This window comes from Lithobates pipiens, unplaced genomic scaffold (assembly GCF_037356315.1).
Source record: "Lithobates pipiens isolate NorthernLeopardFrog02 unplaced genomic scaffold, aLitPip1_a1.2 Scaffold_23, whole genome shotgun sequence".
In the NCBI taxonomy this organism is placed as follows: Eukaryota; Metazoa; Chordata; class Amphibia; order Anura; family Ranidae; genus Lithobates; species Lithobates pipiens.
In genome coordinates, this window is record NW_027507785.1 from 248,334,389 (window position 1) to 248,346,312 (window position 11,924).

The window sequence follows — 11,924 nt, forward strand, 5'->3', positions numbered from 1 at the left end:
CGGGCCGTTCAAAACCGGACCGCGGGCCGCAACTGGCCCGCGGGCCGGACTTTGGACATGCCTGTTCTAGTGGAACAATAAAGGTTTATATGTTGTACTTTGGTTATGTTGGATAATGATGTGGGCTGTTGGCACTATCAGTTTAGATGTATTGTGCACATTGTTCTTTTTTAGATGGACTGTTTGGTTTTCTTTGTTGATAACCAGACCAGGAACTCTAGCAGGGCCCCCTTATAAAAAGAAAATAATCATCTATTAAACTTTATAGTGGGGCCCCTATATTGTGTGCCTTATGGTTATACAGTAGAGTTGCATAATATTAGGGGTTAGAATGCTGGGTTTGACCTATTGGGCATGTTGCCCAATGTGTGTGAATTCTGGCTTTAGTGTTTAGTGCATATAGTGTTGTGATCATTCTGGAGTTTTAAGACATATATGACACAATACCTATTTTTAACTCAGGGGGTCACTGTTGAGTCTATTTCCATTGTCCACAAGCTTTCAGTTTGGCTTACATCCGTGAGTCGGTGCCCCCAATTGGAGGAATGTTGGTCTTTAGCATTTTTACTTTTTAGGTCTTGATAGACCAATAAGTGTTAAATGATATACCTGCAAGCCATAAGGGTCTCTTTAAAATTTTGATATGGTAGTAATTGATTAGAGGAGGTAAGGATTGATCATCTGGATACGACTGCTTGCCACCTGTTACTTCCTTGGGCTTGTGAGAAGCTGCCTAGGTATTATCATCATAATGGCTTGCCTTTCCCGGGTAAGCCTGCACTTCATGTGGTGGAGGTTCACGAGTCTATGGTGGTGTTGAAAGCTACTTCAAAATTTATGCACACTCATCTGTGTTCTATGGACTAATTATATATCACGTTTTTTGTTTTTCACTTGTTTAGCACGGCTCCATTTATAGTATACCTGGGCTGTTTTAATGGGGTAAAAAAACCTGTGCAAAGGGCACTTATAGCAACCAGTCAGAATGTATCTTTCATTGCCCTGGCTACATTGCACTGACATTGGTTTTCAATACACTCATTAATAAAACTTTGCATTTGTATCAAAGAAGTGTTGCCTAAAATCAGGAGGAAGGAGAATGCGGTCATATCCTTGAGCCCAGAACAAAGTCTATCCTTGAGCCCAGAACAAAGTCCCATGATATGAAAATAGTAATTGGGCTGATCTTATGCTTTGTCCATCCTGCATGGTGCATATTGCAAAATATCTTCTCCTTTGGCTTTAGTGTCCTTCTGCAGGAATTTAATGCCCATTGACTATTTTGCTTTACCAAAATACCTCTTTGATACCAGTTGTCCGTGGGAGCCTGAATTGTGTCATATAGAGAGCTAAAAAAATAAATAAAGGGTGTAATGTGCCAGGCCATCTGGTTCTATTATGGACTTGATTGGCTGTTTGATCTATTGCAGAGTTGTGTGAAATGTGTTTTGTGATGCAAGGGGGGTTATTTACTAAAGGCAAATCCACGTTGCACTACAAGTGCAAAGTGCACTTGGAAGTGAAGTCGCTGTAGATCCAAGGGGGACATACAAGGAAAATAAAAAAGCATTTTAGCTTGTACATGATTGGATGATAAAATCAGCAGAGCTTCCCCTCGTTTTAGATCTACCGCTCAGTTCTGCAGCGACTGCACTTGTAGTGGTTTGCCCAATGGTTTGCCTTTGGCATTTAGTATGCTTTAAGTAAGATAAAATATATACTGTTTATAATATAATGTAGGGATATTGTACACAATGAGCACAGATATAGTTTGACATTAAAAAAAGAACAAATGGATATGACCGCACAAAGGAATACGTATTTGTATTGGCTTTATCTTGAACTGGCAGCATTTACAGAAGCAGTTTTGTAGAATATACAGAAGCCTGACTACAGATGAAGTGAAATATTCCAATACTGAAAGTTGTAGAGCCAGAAAGCGAATAATGATGAGAGAAGCCGTGGAAGTATTTGGAACAGGGAGTGGAGGGGAAATACTTTTGTTAACTTGTATATGGTGTTGAGGATTTTTTGGTCTCCAAGTGACATTTTCACCATTAATTCCTGGCTGACCTTTGATGTTTTTTTTTAAACCGTATATACCAGGGGTCTCCAAACTTTGTAAACAAAGGGTCATTTGACACAAAATGCTATTATCAGCGTTTTTCATCCCATTTTTTTTTTTTTTTTTGCGCTTTAAAAAAAAACGCTAGTGTGCATGGAGCCTAATTGTGCTTATTACAGCTTGGAGAGGTTTTCTATGGGCTCCAAATGTATTTTATATATTACAGTCATCTACATAGACTATTTTTGCATACTGTACATTCAGATCAGTCCCTGCCAACTAATCTTCCAGCATGTCTTTGGAGAGTGGGAGGAAATCGGAGTACCCGGAGGAAACCCAGGCAAGCACAGGGAGAACATACAAGCTTCATGCAGATGGTGTCCAGGCTGGGATGTGAACTGCTGACCACTAAGCCATTGTGTATAACGCCTGTGCTGCTACAGCAGTTTATTTCAGCATTGTTCAGTCCAGTCCTTGTACAGTCTCTTTTTTTCCTATTACCTTCTTGGGTCCATGGTGCCTACTGTGCCTATTCTGACGCAGATCCCTAAAGGTCTGCGTGACCCAATTCATAGACTCAAAATCTCCATGTACCCGCCTTCTGAATGTTCGTTTTAGAGATGGTTTCTTCGCTTATAATATAATCTTCTTTTTTTTCCTTTTTCCCACAGCGGAATTTGTTAGAAGAGGACTCTGATGAGGAAGAAGATTTTTTTCTGTAAGTCTATGGTGAAATCATAGAATAAATGATCTTTTAGCCACTTTCTAGTTGTTTAAAGCCTAACTCAACATTTATTGTACTTCTAAATAATTTGTTTGGGCCAGGCAGGCCCAGATGAACTATTTACTGCACTAACAGATGCGCTTGCTGGATACGCTGTATTAACTGTATGTACTATCAGCTACATACAATATACATTGCTGTGTTTCGGCAGCGAGATGAGGACTTCACATCCACTGCCGGAACAAAATAGAGTCAGACTGAGGGAACAAAGCTTCTTCTGATTGAATGAGACGGAGAGGCGGGTGAATGACGTCACAAATTCCAACTTGGCCAATCAGAGGGAGCTTTGTATATGTTCACAGAATACAAAGCTCCCTGTGAATGGTTAAGCAGCGCTCAGCCCAAGTCTATTTTGTTCCGGGAGCGATACGGAAGTCCCACTGCTGGAACACAACGATGTGTGTGATATAGATATAGATATAGATATATATATATATATATATATATATATATATATATATATATATATATATATATATAATATAATATACACAGGGGTGGACTGACTACTCATGGGGCCCCCGGGCAATAGGAGATTATGGGGCCCCCAGGCAATCAGATTATGGACACACACACACACACACACACACACACACACACACACACACACACACACACACACACACACACACACACACACACACACACTATACAATCAGTATACACAGATATGTTTCTATTGGCTGAGAAGGTACTGGAGAGGTGGGGCAGCTATAATCTCAAAAGGATGTCGGTAAGGGACATTTCAGAGGCAGATGTAAAAAAAAAAAAAAAACACAGATTTTTACATACTGTCCCTGGTTTTACTGAGGCTGGCAACCCTGATGGGGCCCCCTAGTGGCCCGGGGCTCTCTGGCAGTGCCCGAGTGGCTGAATGGTCAGTCCGCCCCTGTATATACACACACAATAGAATATACTTTTTTGAGTTAAGAATGCATACTGGAATTGTTTTATTTTGTTTTAACCAGAGTTTGGGGTCACTTTTTAAGAGTAAATGTTCTCACTTTGAGAAAATGGAATGTATGGATAAGGACCTAACACTTGGTTATACTTTATATCTTACTTGTTATTTGATATCTTTTAAGCAAACTATTGATTTTAGGTAAAGTAGTTGTAAAATATAACAATCAAGTGTTGGGCTGTGGAGGGGGAGGGGGCGGCAGTGACCCACTCAGGCTCTCAGCGGGTCGTCAAGAGGCTAAGCTAGGTGACAGTCCAAGCACGTGGGTTGATACAATGTTAATGACACCCCCAGAGAGGATCACAGTGCTAACTCTGGATTTGGACATGAATCAGATCACATGCGCCTTTTTTGTGCGAATCCAATGTGAGTTCAGCCTCGCAACTGTATGGCTGAACTCGCACTGCACAGACATCGCATGTGATCGGCATCATAGTGCGGGCACGAATCACATGCGACGTCTGTGTTACCTATAGTGTGAACCTGGGCTTAAACTATAAGAAAAATGTGTGACCAGAACAATTCGAATGCAGCCACCACATCTAAAGGCAAGTCGGCTGCGATACTAGGAGTTCTTGTTTTTGGGTTTACATGCACTTTAAAGGAAATCTATACAGAAGGAAATATGGCGCTCTTATTAATGACTTTTTTCAGAAAATGCTTGTTGCCTGTCTGCCACTTCTGGCTGTCTGACTTGCTTTGCTCAGGATGATCAAGATGCCTACCTAGGGACATGTAAAAAATTTAAGTCAGCACCACAGCCTGGCTGTTAGCATTTTCAGAACAATAGTTCAGCATGTGCATCCTATGATCCTTTGATATAGGTTTTCTGTGCACAGCATCTGATATGTTAACATTTTGCTTGTTGCATCCAGGTATGTTTATTTGAACTGTTAGCTGTTGGTAGAGTAGTTGTGTTTTATAGCATTAAATTATTCTCTATTATAGTAGGACAGCAGCCAGAATTGAAATGATGGTTGCTGTGGATACACGACAAATACAAGCAGTTCTTTCTTTTCAGTATTATTTATTTAATCATGCAAGCACACTTGGAAGAAAATGAGTACAACTTGTATGAAAATGGATACTTGCCTACAGGATGCATATACAATCGATGAAATCAAATTTATTTTAATAAAATGCTTTTGGAGTAAAAATCTATTTAAGATAAATTAATAATTTCGTTTATTCAGCCTGAAATGAAGCTTAGTTATGTAGCATGTGGCTGTATATTTTGCAATATTTTACATTTTTGGTAAACTGTATGATTGAATCGGTTCTGATATCGCTGTTTTACTAACCTGACAGCTTATTCTAATTAGGAAACCATAATTTTGTTTGCAAATATTAAAGGGGTTGTAAAGGTAAACATGTTTTCACCTTAATGCATTCTATGCATTAAGGTGAAAAAACATCTGACAGTGCCAGCCCCCCCGTTGTACTTACCTGACCCCTCGAAAGTCCCGCGCTCGCCTCTGACATCCTGTTTGCCGCTCAGCCTGGCCGTTGATTGGCTAGAGTGGATGGATTGAAAGCAGCGCAGCCATAGGCTTGCGCTGCTGTCAATCAAATCCAATGATGCGCGCACCGGGAGGCGGGGCTGAGCGGCTATAGCCGCCGGATGTATCGCGGGAGCGTGCCCGCAAGTACTTCTCACCATGCGAGGGAGCTCACATGAATGTGAGAAGTACTTGCGGGGGGAAGCCGAGACAGCCACTGAGGGACCCCAGAAGAGCAGGTTCGGGGCCACTTTGTGCAAAACGAGCTGCACAGTGGAGGTAAGTATAACATGTTTTTTATTTCAAAAAATAAAAAAATTCCCTTTACAGTCCCTTTAAAGATTCTAACTACTAGCAAGAATGAGTCCTTATATTTTAAAGAGCACCTGTCACTTCAGATCCATCATGGCAGCGCCTGTTGGCGGGCATCCACTCACCTGCTGCCACCACATCCCTCACCTTGTTGTGTCACTGCCATATTACCAGCCATCCCATTAAAGTGAATGGGACTGTCGTTGAGTCAACACAGTTGGTCAGAGGAGGTGCCGTCGCGGGACAGAGATGACAGTTGCTCTTAAAAATTATGATTTAAATCAAGCTGTTTTACTAATGATTTAAATCAAATCCACCCTGCTTACCTAGACAATCGTGCCAACATACATTGTATTTAGACTGGTAATATTTGCTTGAAATGTAGTTTCATCAACTTTTACAAATAAAAGGAGATCTAGAACTTGCTTACATAAGCTAATATAGTTATATGAAACTAATTGTTGAGGTGGAAGTAGGAATAATTGAAGCCTAATGTATCCGTTCATTGGACCTGCACAAATGTACACTGTTATATGCATGTGGAGATCAATGCGGATCTGTGCAACGTCCCGCCTATCGTTTGTTACCCGGCTGTCTGCTTGGGTCTGCGCGGCACATCAGTGTATCTGCATATGGATCAGTACCTTCGTGAGCAGACTCATTCAGTCCAAGATTCAGGATCATCTTTGTAAAACATAGAACTCGTTTGTAATTGCTGTGTTTTTACCGCCCCCCCAAACACCTCCATTCTCCCAAAAGCTGTAAAGGTCAAGCAAATGATGCTGCCCCAGAATTCACATACAATGCACTGTTGCAGTGTGGTGGTGCGTCATTTACAGGGTTAAAATTGTTGACATGTCACGACCTGTCAAAACGCCTCTGAAAAGCGTATCCCTAACAACCTAGCCTTAAAATGGACCTTTCTTCCCAATAGTAAAAAACAGTGGTGCATGCTGATATCATATTTAGTATGTTACATGTTTGGCTATTACTTACATGTAATGAGTTTGCATAGCCCTGGTTTCACAGCTGTGCCCTGGGGAGGCTACATTGCCAATGCATTTCATAGAGCTCTACGAAGAGAAAAAAATAAATGGGCTTTTTTCCAGAGACCTCAGAAGATTTCTTGAAATACACCCAACTTCTGCAGTGTGTTATAGCCCCTGTCAGTTTTTTTTGCCATCTGTGCCTCCTTGGGGAGATTTCCCTTTGCATCCTGTCCCATAGTTAAAACAGGAAGTCCATCCAATGTGACTGAATCCCTGGCTGTCATCAGAACTCGTGTCCTCACTGGAAGATTCCGCATCTATTACTGTTCTGGGGTCAACACACAATTTTTGTTTTGTTTTTTTGTTTTCTTTCAGTCGGTGATAATGATAAACAGGACAGATAGAGAGGGTTAATCTCTCCCTGAATGGTGTCACAGACAGCAATAGAAACCTGACAGGGGTTCTGAATGAATGAATGAAATACTTGTATAGCGCACAATTCGAACTGAATCGCCTCTAGGTTCTAATCCCTCTTCACTCTATCCAAACCAAAAAAAAAAAAGTAAAGTTTTGGCTGCAGCTGAGGTAAATCCATCAATTTAACAGTTTAAAAAAAACGCTATATTCCCACTTTTAAGCAAGACCAAAATGGAAAGTACTGCTTTCTCCCTCCCTTCGTTTTTTATTTTTCTTGACAGGTACCCACTCCTATTTCCTCAATTCTCAGCAAAAGTGACAAATTACAATCTTTATCCAGCTTAAAGTGGAACTTTAGGCAGAAAATTATGTCCTGCTAGATCACTTCAGGCTGGCCCCTTTTGCAGGCATAGCTATGTAAAACATTAAAAACAAATGTCTATACTGTTTAAAATCCCAGTAATACACTGGCTCAGCCTGCTCTGCACATGCTCAGTTGCTCGAGGCCGATCTGCTGACAGCCATAGCCACTTGCCACCTAGGCCAATTCTGACAATTTTTTTTTTTTTATTGTTAATTATACTTTTTTTTTTTTTTTGACACGTTTTGAAAAAAAAAATTGATCACTTTTTTTTATTCCTATTACAAGGGATGTAAACATCCCTTGTGATAGGAATATGACATGACAGGTCCTCTTTATAGTGAGATATAAGGTCAATAAGACCCCACATCTCACCACTAGGCTGGGAAGCCTGAAATCAATAAAATAAAAATAAACTGATCACCATTTCCCAGCCAAATCGGTGAAGTTTTTTGAATGCAGAGGCCAGGCGTGACGTCATAACATCGCACCCGGCTTCTGACGATCATAGAGACTCCGGCGACCATGTGGTCTGCCAATAATCTGTATGATCAACATCTGGGGCTGGCGGATCCTCTGTCCGACTCACTGATCATAGCAGTGAGAAGAACCGGAGGGGGGACGTCCCCTCTTGTCTCCTGTAAGACCGATCAATCGGTGCAACAGCCGCTATGATTGTTCTTATGGTGTGTAGGGAATCACCAGCTGAAAACGGCAATATATGAATGATGTCTGTAGCTACAGGCATCATTCAGATATCCCTGCTCAGTCAGTCACTTCATATGATGGCGGGTGGGCGTGAGGCAGTTAAAGGGGAATTAAACCCTCCTATCCTTTACAGCCAAGGAAGCTGCATCTGTTTGATCTGCAACTGCCATGGTGCTGCTCATGTGATCAGTTATAACACCAGTTATTTGATGGTTTGACAGTTTGGTTGAGGACACAATCAAATGTGACAGTTTGCATTTCCAGCATTCCAGGGTTGTAACTGTTTTTTGAAACTGGTAAATTTAATTGATTTTAGCTCTGCTTTATGATTTACTGCTGTTCAGGGATTCTGGGCTTCAGCAAAATGGCAGCCTCCAGCAAGAAGAAACAGGAACAGTGCTGGAGGCAACTTACAGCACACACTAATTTTGGTAATATAATTATTAATGTGGAACGCATTTTCCTTGCTGAAGAACATTATTTTTTATCAAGCTGTTATGGGTAAAGTTCCACTTTAAGTAAAATCTGATAATTCTATCCAAAGAGAACTTGCCACTAAGCTACTAAATCCAATAAAAGTCCAATACATTCCTTTAATTAGTTGTTGTTGCTGAGACAAAGGCGGCAAGAGTTGGGCTTTCAAGTGTAGCTGCACTTTTATGTTCAATTCCAACAAAGCCTTCTCCTTGTAGTAATCAGGTTAAATGACATACCCCTTCATTTCTCTTGGCCTATTGCTGTGCAATTATTCGGGATCACAATACTATCTGGCGCTTTTCAGGACAGGGCAATGCCACCCAGCCTGGATCTAAGGACTGTCACTATTTACAAAAACGAAAAAAATGACCCCCATGCTTACACCCTATAGAGTTTACAAAACCAAAAATTTGTACCACTAATTAGGTTGGCCATACATAATACAATTTTCCTTTAGATTTACCAAAACCTTATAATATGAGGTCAAAGGTAAACACTTTCAATTTGTATGCAATCAGGCAGGCCCTTGCACTGCATAGTTGAAGGTAAATCTAAAGGAAATTGAATGAAAAAAATGTATAATGTATGACCAGCCTAAATATGTCAAGAGCTGCTTACACTAATATGTGTTATCACTCTACACAAAACACATAAAAATAGACAATAGTGAGGCGCTCAAGATGAGCCTTAAAAATCACAATATCAGTAGTGTCCTTAACGGTGAATAAATCACTTGTGACATGCGTTTACATACCAACCATATGTTTACCTCAAAATATTGTATTGTGTCTGAACTTCTTAAAACATTTGTATGGAAGGGCAAGAGAGACAGATGGATGCTTCTATGCCCAACTAGTAAAGCACAGAAGTGTGGGGGGTATGACAATGGTAGACATAAGGGACTATGTTATTGCAGCTCGCCTGGATCAATTGAGATTTTGGTTTATGGGCGCATCTGATGTACTTTGGAGGAAATAGTCCGTTTTGTCCAGTGTGTCAGATGTAAGTACATTGCTGTTGGCTGATTTGTGGAAGCGAGGCAAGACAAAGTTGTTACCTCCGATGGTTCGGGCATCGCTAGAGGCATGGAGGGCCCTTCTCGGCCCACTGAAGTGTTCATCTATGTCAGTCCTTGAGGCCTTGATACCAGTGCTTTCTGTTTGACCTCTGATTGGTTGTGGCCTGCGATCACTTGAAAATTTCTTCCAAGGAGGGTCAGCTAAAATCTCCAGAACATTTAATAAGAGTTCACATTAGCTGTGTCTGCCCATTTTACGTATATTCAAATTCTGAATTTCCTGTGAAGTTCAAGGTCAATATTTCATCCCAAAGTGTGGCATTTTTGTAACGGTGACAGATCTGCCATCAAAGGCATAACCCTGTTCTATGGCCTTCTGCAAGCCAAAACATCATTTGCTAAATCCTCCTTCATGCAGAAGTGGGAGGCAGACTTTAATACTCAATTTCTCCCTTCGCAATGGCTAGCAGCTCATAGTACATACTCATTACGTCAATCCCTGGGAACTAGCCTTCAAGATTATTAGCAGATGATACCTTATCCCTCGCAGGACTGCTAAATTTTCCACCACCATGTCTGTATTATGTTGGCCAAGCTGTGGGCAATTAGGTGACCTTCTGCCCGTACTGTGGTCATGCCCCAATCTCAAAAGCTTCTGGCGTAAAATCTTCTCTTTGATAGCGAAGGTAACGGGAATTCTTGTTGCCCCTTAATCCAGGGCTCGACAAACCCCGGGCGCCTGGTCGCATTTGCGCCTAGAATTCGTGTCCTGGCGACTGGGGCAACGCTGCTGGGGTATCCCGTCTCCATTTGGACCCCGAACTCCGCCGCGCAATTGCATCGGGCCGCGCCGGCCAGTAATTGAGGCCGCGGCTTTGCGGCCTTCTAAAATCATTCGGTAGTCTGGCGCCATCTTGTGGTGGATGTAGAAATTACACCCTATTCCAATAATGCTAATTCCTAATGGAGTGAAGCTCCCCTGCCTGTTTTTCACTGCCCGCCCATTTCCTTCCCAAAGTGAAGAGAAGGAAGTGATTGCGGGCGTCATCTGGCGCCTTTTGCCCAACGGTGAGTGTGGTGGCTGGTAAATGGCTTCTCATTTATAATATATATATATATATATATATATATATATATATATATATATATATATATATATATATATATATATATATATATAATTTATTTATTAATTTACTTATATATATATATAAATTTTTGTAAAAAAAAATAAAATAATTTTAATTAAGGGAAAAAAAAGGGGGCGGGGGGGCTGCGGCGCTATCTTCCCCTCACTCGTCTCCATGTCAGGCCAGGGACAGGTCCGGATCGCCGTTACCGACCTGGCTCCTAACTTTTTAAGCTGGCTCCTAGATTCCAAGCAAATTTGTCAAGCCCTGCCTTAATCCTGCCCTGGCAATCTCTTGAGCTTAGGAATTGATAGATTTTCCCTCAGTCGTAGATTGGTAGTCTCACATATTTTATTGGCAGCATGTATCATCATAGCAAGGCACTGGAGAGCCAACGTGGCCCAAAAACCCGTCGGAGGTGGTAGCTTTGGTACAGCAGAACTACACTCTGGAAAGACTGCTCTCACTATGGTCTATTACCTTTGTTAACTTTACTGCTTCATCGTGAATATGTGTAGAATGGTACAAGATGTAATTGTTGCACTGTACTGGTATAATTGGTCCATTTTGATTATGCACTGTTCTTTTATCACTTGAAGAGTTAGGGAGTTTAGTTATACTTCACTGTCATGTGGTGTTACTTTGTAATGTGAAATTCTTTCCATAGAAATTTAATGAGTAAAATATATCCTATTATATCATGTGCAAAACATACAGAAGATGAAATAAATGTTTATACAAAAACCATCACAATTTACAAATGATTATATATTTGTCCAAAATACTGGTTTGATAGCACAAAAGTCCTTTTTGCATTACAAAGATGCCTGATGTTCTTCTGTGTGCCTTTAAATAATCTTCCATGCATTGGGCACATATTCCGCCACCATGATGTAAAAGGTGTGTCCTCACGTTATACCATGCACCCCACTATTTGTATAAACAGGAGGTCAAATGGTCCTTCAGTATAGTAAACGTGGTCTCCAGATACTCCTATCAGGGCTCTTGGTAGCCTCGGCTGGAAAGGCTGTTAACATCACCTTTTCTTTACAGGTACCTCTGATCCAGGGCCATCCATAAAGCAGAGAAAAAACACTTAATTTTTATTTTAAAAATATACTTGCAATCTTTAATTGCGATTACAAACCATGATGGCACCTCGAGTGGTTCTGACATGAGGCACAACACAGCGGTTCCCCCTAC

General features: G+C 41.0%; 1 protein-coding gene across 2 annotated transcripts in view; it reads left to right on the forward strand.

Moving 5' to 3' along the window:
- Window positions 1-11,924, forward strand: part of VAMP4 (vesicle associated membrane protein 4) — a gene marked incomplete in the record, with an annotated part of 67,807 nt that overhangs the window by 27,694 nt on the left and 28,189 nt on the right. For both annotated transcript variants that reach the window (XM_077453004.1, XM_077453005.1), the window contains 1 exon segment: window positions 2,737-2,783. In XM_077453004.1, the coding sequence (XP_077309130.1) occupies window positions 2,737-2,783 (47 nt within the window).